Below are 10,367 nucleotides of genomic sequence, written 5' to 3' on the forward strand. Positions count from 1 at the left end.
AAAGCACCTAGAATTGCTTTGTTGCTGAAATGTGCTATAAAAATAAACTTAACTTTATCAAATATGATGCCGTGCATTATGGTCAAATAACTTAATTTTGGCATTAACAGTTAAAAGTTGTTGTTTTTTTTTCAGAAGTCTTGTGGTTTATTCAAATGCATTTTTGTAAACCTAACTTGTCATGTCATGATCATTTTCAAGGCATCTGGCAACCCTTTCAAAAAAAGCCATAGTTGTGCAGTTTGTTTGTTTTTTACTTCTAGTGTTTAGGCTACAGTTATCAACTATAATGTTTAATGCACTATTTGAGTTGTAGCCTGAGATGCCCGTGATGTTGTTTTTTGACAGCGTCTGTGTTTTCCTTCACTTTCAATTATTTTCATTTGATTAAGATAAGTTGGTTTCGGGCACCTGAATCACTTGGGTTGATTAGATATCCAGGAGTGACACATTATGGCCAAAGTTGTGTTTGGTATCACAAGAAAAAAGAAAACAAATAAAAACAAAACAAAAAAACATGCAGGATTTGTCTTGTGCACAGAATACATTGATTTTTAGAAATAACTATTGTAAGAAATTGTCCTTTTTTTTCTTCTTCTGTTAATAAGCTATATTATCATGTTACCAACAGTGAGCTATGAGCTGATGTTTATAGATTAGGATTCACTAACTGAGGGTTTTTCTCTTATTAGTGCATCAGTTCACTCCTTTTTAGAGACAAAAAAAAAACTGTGTTTGTGTTTCGTTTCTTTTCAATTCCAAATCAAATTTCAAGTAGAAACTTTTCTCACAAACAATAATATAAGTGCAAAAAGGAAAACCTGTAAAGTGAAGTGTTAGGTAATGTTTTTTCATGTTTATGTATAAAAATAATAGCTTTTCTCTCTTTTGTAATTTTTTGCATTATTACTCTTTAATATTAAAATGCTACAGAACTTAAGGTCTGAAACATCTAAGCATGTAATTGAGATACTCTAAGCTACAGTGAAAAATATGTTTTTAAAAATGCTTAAATCTTACTATAATTGTTTATAACAATAATGGACATAAAAGGCACATTTTATACTTCTACTGACTTAAAAAGGCTCAGATTTGTCCTAAACCCTCAAATATCCAGTTTTCAGACTGTTTTGCTCTAATTTTAAAAGGTGCATGCATTGATTAAGCAATAAATAAAAGTTTCGAAAGAGAAGTCATATCAGGAGCTTCCAGAGATTTAATTAATAAAAAATGAAGATCAAAATTGCATATGGGTCCTTTGAGAGTTTCCCATAATACAATTTCTAATATGTCAAAGTTGATGACAATCAAAGAAGTAATGAGCAGGTAGAATATCTACTTTGCTGCTGGAGCTGTGCTTGAGTTCATTTCTACATTCAAACGTTAGTGGAGCGGTAACAGCAAGACAGAAACCAGCAGCATCATTGTGTTTGATATTCACATTCATACAGTTTTGACCAGATAAGACTGAATAAAATTGTGCAGCAGAGAACCGCTGCTCATAACTTCAACAGACTTGCTGTGAACGTCCATACCAGTATATATAGCAAGTTTCTACTTCATGCTTTTCTGGAGTCGATGGATTTTTCTGTTTATGCCAGCATCCGTGTCATCTGCGTATCACATTTATCAAGCGGGAAACATCCTGGCCACATTCACATGCAATAAGCTGTGCCTGCTGAGTGGATATGTGGATGTGAAGTATATCTACTATATAAATACAGTGTGTGTGTGTGTGTGTGTGTGTGTGTGTGTGTGTGTGTGTGTGTGTGTGTGTGTGTGTAAAAAAAATCTTAAGAATGTAAAAGTGCTATAAATCATTGCTTTGACTGTGTTTTACTTCCAGCACTCACTTCCAGACACTTTTTTTCTTTCTTCAGCAGATTAACACGCTAGTAGGGGAATAGTTCCCATCCACATTCCCAATGAGACATCTGCAGGATCTTCGTGAGTGTTGAAGTCACATATCATGCTTCCTGAGGCAGTCGCGACATGAGCTATGAGCTGGCTTCTTGTCACACATGCACGTTTCATGATGAGATAACTGGAGACCTCGGCACCTCAGTCCTGTCAGGAGAGTATTTATTTTGTCGCCCCATCAAGAGAACACACACACTTGCAGCAGAGCAAAGTCCTTCATCTCGTTTGCATTTGAAACATTTGTTAAACTTTCACACCTGAGATAAATGCAAATGAGCACCATCTACTTCCTTTCAGCAAATTCAGATGAGTTATGTTGTTAAAGGAAAAGAACTTCATCTGAGGAAGTTTATCAATCACAATGAATATCTATCCAAACTGCTGTTAAGACATTTAAGTCAAAACCAATAATTGTCATACACAGGGGCATGTCACCCGGTTGGCTAAAAAATAAAAAAATAAAAGCAAAAAAAACGACCTCACTTGATTTGTTTTAGTGCAGCAAGAGGAGGGAGAGCTGGTTCAAATTGGAACGAGAAGATAGGCTGTAACCATATCTGCAGAGAGCTGCTGTGTGCTGCATTATTTCATCTCTTCATGTGCTCTGAAAATATGACAAAAACATCAGAGAATGGAAAAAGCATGACCTCAGACTCCGTAACCTGGCAGACATAATCAAATCATTCTGCCGAGGCCCTAACTCGTGTTTAACGCCAGTCTATACATCATACTGTATATCTAATTTAAGGCTGAGCTGACTGGTCTTTGAAGATGCAGTTTTGAAATCACATTCCAGTTTCCACTCCCAAACAGCAAATTATTTCTACTCCCGCAGGATGTGTGATTTCGGACTGGGAGTAGGAGCAAATCACTTGCAGACTACTTCATGAGGAGACTATTAATCTGAGTCAAAAGGGTCTGGGATTCAAGCTGAACTATAAACAACACGCCTCATCAATGGGCAACGTAAAATAATAATAATAAAAATCTTAAGAAGAAGAAGAAGCTTTGACAAGAGAGTCTGCCTGATTTCCTTTCAACAACATCCACATACATTCAGAGATCAGGTTGACACCAGACACCACGGGGGAAAGAAATGGCAATATGTGCCCCATAATTGAGAACAGTCTCTCAATTTATGTAAGTAAGGTAGGCTGTAATTAATCCCAGCACAATGAGGATACTCTGTGGAGCGTGCTCATGTATTTGTTATTGGACGTCACCATGGGACCACTCTGGAGCCCATCAGATACAGTGTCTCAATACACAGCAATCAGACGGTTTTTTTATTCCAACCTCTCTGCCTCTCCAAGAGAGCTCCCATCAATGCCTCAGAAACAATTACTGAAGGTTATCAAGGGGCATCTACCACCAGGCTGTGACCTACATGAACCCACCCTCATTTCCCCCCAAAAGGTGCCTCAGCGCCTGACTTCCTCCTCATCAAAACCCCTGAATCAGGCTGTTTAAAATTAAGATGGTCTGCAGTCCTCTCCAAGAGTTGGAGGCCAGATGATGGGAAAGACGAGGCCATTTGGAGAGATCACAAATGTAGCTGGCACTTCTTATCTACCGCATATTAGCAGAGTTGAGAAATGGTGTTTGCCATATTGCATTATCCTGCTGCTGCCCCGTCATCGCCTGCCATTCCCAGCAACATGATCCAAATGCAGTCCAGATGTCTCAGCCATCAAGCCTTAATAACTCACTACCCTGCATTAATCTTATCAAGTGTGTGACGGATCCTCGGCTGATAACATCTCACAGGATAAGAGTGACTCTAGCTGACCATCGCTTCAATAGAATAATGTATTTATACTGCCTTCTTAGTTTATTTTGCACATTAATTAAATGAAAGATTAATAATAAAATAGATCAGGACTTGTTTTATGACAAATTCCCACAACATTTATCAGTAGAAGGCATCTAAAAGGCTTACATTCTCACATGCAGTATTCTGACATTTCAGGCGTAACATATTTATCAAAAGTATTTATATGAAATTAACATTTGATTAGACATTACTTTCAAGAAATGTGCATTTCATTCTTGACCAAAAATTATTCAGTTTACACAAGTTTACTCTTCATTTGCAATGTGCATCTTAATTCCTGCACAATTGATACATAGATGGTGATAAATAGATTTACGATAAAAGCAACAGCAAAGCAAAGTGCTGCTCTACTGTCTGTGCAGTTTTAAAAGCAGGCTGGAGCTCAGTCCTCAGTGCCACAACTGCATGATACCTAAAATGCCACAATCTGTGCAGGAAATAAAATGCAGTTTGTAATATCGTGAGGAAAACGGTGACCTGGGTGTTTCATGCAGTAGAGCACCATGTGAGTAACATTTATCCCATAACGCAGCTGTCAGCTGCAAAACTGTGTTCAAATCAGTTCATTTTCAGTAGATATAACTGAGAAAAACGTGTTATTAAAGTAACTAAACACTGCTTTTTCTGAGCCGACACCGTCAGGCAACACTGGTGGATTTAAGTTAATCCTTGAGCAGCACATCGCCCCAGATGGATGCAGTCTGAAGTTCGGTGGTGTTCCTGAAGGATTTGGGGATCAGATTTATGAGGTTCAGTCCTGAACTGAATAAAACCTCTCATTTGTTTCAAACTATTGGCAGATGATGGGTAACCAGTAGCAATGACTTATGAAAAGAATTTGAAAAAATGACAGAACACTGAGATATGAGGTGTCCACTCAACTGTGCTTCTCCAAAGATGACATTTTTATTCATCAACAATAAAGAATAAAAATGAACATGCAACTTTAAGCTTGTAAATTGTGGGGTAAATTAGATATTGACAAGAAAACCATTCCCTTTATTGTCAGTCAGCCAGGTCATGTTAGTCAAGAAAAAGTAGGATCTTCTAACAATAATTTTACCCACAGCATCCACCCCAGCCATCTTTACATAAACATCTGGGCGATCAGATGTATTCATAAGGTTATAGTTCATATTCATTCTGACACAATTTTTATACAATTTGGGTTTCCTGGATAAAACTGTAAACGCAGCTCCACACATTAATGAGCTTTAAGTGCAAATCATTATCAACATTCTCAAAGTACAGCACCCCCAAGCTCTGAAAACCATGATGTCAAGACTTGGAAACAACTCACCGCAACACTAAATGAAATAAAATTAAATGATCTAGTTTCCAAACTTGACAGTCAAGTTTCTGAGTCTGAGATACCAACATTTACACTCAGCCACCTCTGGGACTAAAAATCCTGCCTGATGGTTCATCATGAGTTCCAAAGGCTGTTCCCATCGCGGTCAAGGTTGTACCGGTTTCCCCGGCCGGCCCTCCAGTATCAGTCCTCCTCAGAGGAGAGCTGGGTTTCTTCATCGTTAACTTCTCTGTAGGCAGCCATGGGGCCACCGTCAGGAGTGTAGCTCCCCATGGAGATTTTCAGTCCCTGAGACAGTTTCTGGGCTGCCAGCTTGGCATGCAACTCCTGAAATTAAACACAAGATGAAGGGAAATCTGACATGAAAAGGCTGGTAAAAAGAAAAAATATCCAGCACAGCCATGGCTATTAAAGTATGACTGATAATAAGTCTGTCTTTAAGCTGACAACAGGACACTTTGATGTTTGGATCTGATTACTCAACATGTGAAGAGATACGCAGTGCCTGAATGCCGCCCTCTAGAGCCCACGATGGGAACTGATGCTGATTTCAAAAGGATTCAATAAAAATGTCACAAGTTGGAATTCTATTGATTTGAAAGTTTGAATTCCTTCAAAAACATTCCACCACAACAGCAGATTTATATTAGGTCTCAATATCTATTAATTATTGTTTTCTTTGAAGAGGTTTAAAGGACTGCTTTTGAAATATCACAACACAATCTTGTGTAGCATAATGACTAATTATCAAGTCTTCGACCTCAACTATTGACCAAAACACCAAAACTGCACTTCCAGTTGTAATAACATTTAAGTAAAAACTATTTGTTGCCATTTTATCCAAAATGAAAGATTTCTGAAAATAAGAACTATTACAGTTTAGTTTGTTTTTTGCTTGAACTTTAAACTGAGTAAAAAGTCGAAGGATGTTAAACTCAGTCTGTTTTCTTTTCATTTATTTTTAGGAAGGCTGTTTTTTTTCTCCCCACTGGTATACAAGTTACTTTAGATCGCGTGCACATCGTGCCATATTTAGAACAGCTTCACAAACACAGACAACACTTTTGTGTTCTAGTTAAAACAAACACAAGGTTATCATCAGCTGAGCCTGCACCACGAAGGAGGGCCAGGTGATGGGCTGAGTTGAAACTGCTTGAGGATTACTTTGAAGCACAAATGTCACATTTCTTTTGTGACTGAAGATATTAAGTGTCAAGGAACAATGTAAGAGTAGCAGCATGATTCCTGCAAGTTTGAGTATCTCTAAAGCAGGGGCCACCAACCTTTTTGAAATTGAGTTACTTCAAGGATACTGAACAACCCAAAGGGCTACTTGTGGATTGAAGGGTTTTTCCTTTGATGACAATAATTGATATTCACTTATTAAAAGCGCTGCCTCAACATTTCCTCACAATAATTATCAAAATGATTTATCATAGTAGGAATCATATTTCAGCATGAAACTTATTTTTTCTAATTCTTAATCCATTTAATTTTTTCAATTTTTCAAACAATCAGTTCTGTAACATTTTGGAAGCAAATCATTAACATCTTCAAATCAAGTCCCATTTATACTAAACTCAATAACTGTAACACGTCTAGTAAATCACCAACTATGTCTCATGTCCGTAGAAATGATCAGTTATGTAAAAAAAAGAAAATTGTCACTGTGAAAATGGGTGAGTAAGGTGGAGAATAGTTTTGCACAGTTTTTACATTTGACCCGAAAAGGTTCATAAGTTTATATATAAATCTACATAAATGAAAACAGGATTTAAAAACAATAGCAATACATTTTAGACATTGATTACTGCTGTTTTTAGAGCAGAGCCTGTGGGCACTGCGTTGGCTACCCTGCTCTAAAGACGGTTTGTCACTCAGACTGGACTATAATTTTGCATCTCGCATGCACTGGAAACTCTGCACGCACATGCAGTTGCTTAATTTCTGTAACTTAAGGATGTTTTTTGTACTTTCGGTCCACAAATGTTCATGAAATGTTACATATTGTGAGAAACAATTCAACTCTTCCCACGTAGCAGAGTGAGTGAGTAACCTTATTTATGTGGTCAAAGGAAAAAGTGCACATTAAGCCAATGAAAATATAGATTTTATGGACATCTTTAGACATTAACAACAAACATTTCTGGTGAAATTAAAATAAATATATAAATAAAAACAATGTGAGATACTACACTGGAGATGATTTCTAACCACAGAAAAAATATCTGGGGAACTGCCTGGGAAGATCACAGAGGACACACATGATGCAATGATGTTCTGTTGTTTACAGCATATCGCGAGCCGCCAGACCTTCATACTGATAACTGTTTTCATGCTGATATCAATACCATGTGTATCTGAAAATACCAACAATATCAACATGAGAATGTAAAACATAGTAGATCAGCAGAAAACTATTTGATTATGAGAATGAAGCAGCAACTCTTGTGTACATTTGTCATAAATATTAGCTGCTGTATAAGTGGGGCTGAACTCAAACACTCAGATATCCGGGAATTCATTCGCTAGGTGGCTGGAATTTTTTTTCTTCCTCTTTTCTATTTCTTACTCACTTGCAGCCTTGAACATCATCTGTAGTAAATCTAAGTTCATTTTAGCCATTAAAGGCATAAAAACATGCTGAAAGCTTCAGCTGTGTAGCACAATTTAAACTGAGTGAAAGTTATACTCTTGTTAAATTAAATTTTTCAATTCAATTTTATTTGTATAGCATCTAATACAACTAATGTTGTCTCTAGACCAGTGTTTCCCAACCCTGGTCCTCGAGGCCCACTGTCCTGCATGTTTTAGATGTTACCCTGCTTCAGCACACCTGATTCTAATTAATGGTCCTAATTAGCTTGTCATCAAGGTCTGCACAATTCTGTTGATGACACAGCTACTTGTATCACGGTGTGCTGAAGCAGGGTAACATCTAAAACATGCAGGACAGTGGGCCTTGAGGACCAGGGTTGGGAAACACTGCTCTAGACGCTTTCCAGAGACCCAGAACATGACCCCCGAGCAATTATTACATAAACAAAACTCTTTTCTAAAGAGTTTCTTTCTTTCTTTACATTTATTTTTTCCTCCCAACTGGTATACAAGTTACTTTAGATCTTTAGAAGTTGCACACTTCTCAGTCAGTGTAGCAAACATCAACTCGTACGCTCTCATGCAGCTGTCTTGTTCAGTATCAAACATGTGTACTTCACTAGTTGCCTCTCACATGTCTGCACTCCTCTCACTTGGTTTGAATGCATCACAAAATGCAGCTCCAGCAGTTAGAGAGTATCAGATATCTGAGCAACTCTAGAAAAGAGCAGAGCTGCAGCTGCTGTGTGAATACCGCTTATATGTGATGGTTATGTCTGTGAGGTTTCAGCTGCACTCACCTGCTGCCGTTTGGTTTGTTCTCTCAGGAGGACGGATGACTCCTCCAGAGACAAAAGTTGTGCTGGACTGTGGTGGAGAGGAGGGAGTTTGGCTGCAGTGATGTCATCCAGATGTTTTCTGTCTCGCTCCCTCCTGGCCTGAGTAGAGAGCGGTGACGACCTTCCAGGTGAAAGGCCAGGTGACGAGGATCCTGACGGAGAAATGTTATTTCTTGCCAACCTGGAAATATGATTAGGACAAGTCATTAACAAGAGCTAGAACTGAAGGAAAATCACATACTTTGATGCAAAATGTTACTACAAACAGAGGAACTGTTCAGGAAGATGATAATATGATAATGAAACAAGGTCCACTCACTGATTCGGTTTGAACTTTTGCCTTCTGGGAGCTGATGATGTCTCTGCTTTATTCAGGACAGTTATATAGTGAGGTGTTTTTGGTGGCTGCTTCAGGAGAAAGTAATTGTCTTTTACACTGCTGATTAAATGTTCTTTGGATTCTCCAGTATCAGTTTCTGACAGCCTAACACTGTCCAACGCTTCGACAAGTTCCTCCTCTTTAGTCTCCCTAGATGTCAGAGAGACCCCAGCAGCAGCACCCGTTTCCATGGTTTCAACAAGAGCTGCTCTGGAGAGAGACTGGTCCTGTTGCTTGTCCAAAGTGGTGTTTTCCTGCAAATCTGTAGAGACAGATGAGGTCTCCCTCTCTTGTACGACATGTCCTGCAGAATCCTTATTCCTCCTGTTTGGCTCCAAAGATGCTGGTGTTGTGGAGAAACCACGCTGCTGGTTAGTGAAAGCCTGCTGGTATTTGGACTGCAACTCTGTCCTGGCTGCAGTTATCAGGCTGTGCCTCCTCTCCTCTTCATCGCGCTTTTCAATGGCAAGAAGTACATTCTCTACAAGGTCTTTAACCTTTTTACCTTTGTCGGGAAGAGTCTGCAACAGTTTCCTGCAGAAACAAATCTATCAGTGCATGCATGATACATATTTAATAATCTTTCCATTCGCGGTTAATGACATCAGTCTAACAAATTGACATTTTTCTTTAAATCTGACCCAAATACACACTTTCTGTGAAGATTCAGCAACTCATTATCCTTATATGAAGTCATAAGCATTTGTATCTCAGCAGTATTAGTTTATTACCTTCTTTTTCTGATATCGTGTAACCCTGGTATCCGGTCAAATACATAAAACACTTTACCAATAGCAAAAAAGTCATCTGTATGACTTTGTCAACCTTGTGACTTTTTAAGATGCATTTATAGTTATCAGTTAATCAGCTGCTTCTTACAGTACCTTCTTTGCGCTGAGATTTTATTATTACTGTATGTTTTAAGTTTTATTATTGGACTTTTTTTGGACAAATCTTGGTTTTACTTTATTTCCCCCCACAAAGAGGGGTATAGAATGTATTTAAAGGTTTATTACCGCGGGCAGGGCGCAACTATTATATTATTTCTGAACTCGGTAGCTGGGTTGATGTGCATACAGAAGGTGCAGCATAAACGTACTTGTTGTTGAGGATGTTTTGGTGTCGCAGCAGCAGCTCCTGCAGCTCAGCTCTGCTCTGCTGGCTCAGCTCTGTCCGGGGAACCTGGCGCTCCGTGTCCCTCCACGGCGAGGACATCCCTGCTACAAACACACAACAGCCGCGGCCATCCGCAAGATCACTGGCAAAAGTTACCAAAGTGAAACCAATAACAAATGGCGTGTCGTTTATTCTCAACCAGATCCAGAAACGTATTCAAGAGGTGGATTTCACACCGCTTTGCACATGTCGCCACAACATTTCAAAGTAGTCTTGTTTCTTCTTCGGGTGCGGAAGTGAACTATTGTAAGTAGCGCTCTACTGCCGCCTCTGTCCAGCACACGGTACTGCACCTCACCAGCATGAAGC

The 10,367-nt window shown here is 38.8% G+C and overlaps 1 protein-coding gene across 1 annotated transcript; it reads right to left on the bottom strand.

Moving 5' to 3' along the window:
* Window positions 1-4,480: 4,480 nt before the first annotated feature.
* Window positions 4,481-10,325, bottom strand: polr2m (RNA polymerase II subunit M). The gene is made up of 4 exons (XM_061710595.1): window positions 9,982-10,325; window positions 8,823-9,416; window positions 8,465-8,684; window positions 4,481-5,393 (listed from the first exon to the last, which is right to left on the bottom strand). Exons 1-4 carry the CDS (start codon window positions 10,095-10,097, stop codon window positions 5,250-5,252), a joined length of 1,074 nt encoding a protein of 357 aa, XP_061566579.1. The 5' UTR covers window positions 10,098-10,325; the 3' UTR covers window positions 4,481-5,249.
* Window positions 10,326-10,367: the final 42 nt, after the last annotated feature.

This window comes from Cololabis saira, chromosome 2, assembly GCF_033807715.1.
Source record: "Cololabis saira isolate AMF1-May2022 chromosome 2, fColSai1.1, whole genome shotgun sequence".
NCBI lineage: Eukaryota > Metazoa > Chordata > Actinopteri > Beloniformes > Belonidae > Cololabis > Cololabis saira.

Bases quoted from the DNA above. Each gene is read 5' to 3' on its own strand.
- polr2m (XM_061710595.1), bottom strand. From the start codon at position 10,097: ATGTCCTCGCCGTGGAGGGACACGGAGCGCCAGGTTCCCCGGACAGAG. The intron at 8,685-8,822 runs GTGAGTGGACCT...TCATATTTCCAG, and splicing joins CAAAAGTTCAAACCGAATCA to GTTGGCAAGAAATAACATTT. The intron at 5,394-8,464 runs GTGAGTGCAGCT...GTTTAATTTCAG, and splicing joins AACAAACCAAACGGCAGCAG to GAGTTGCATGCCAAGCTGGC.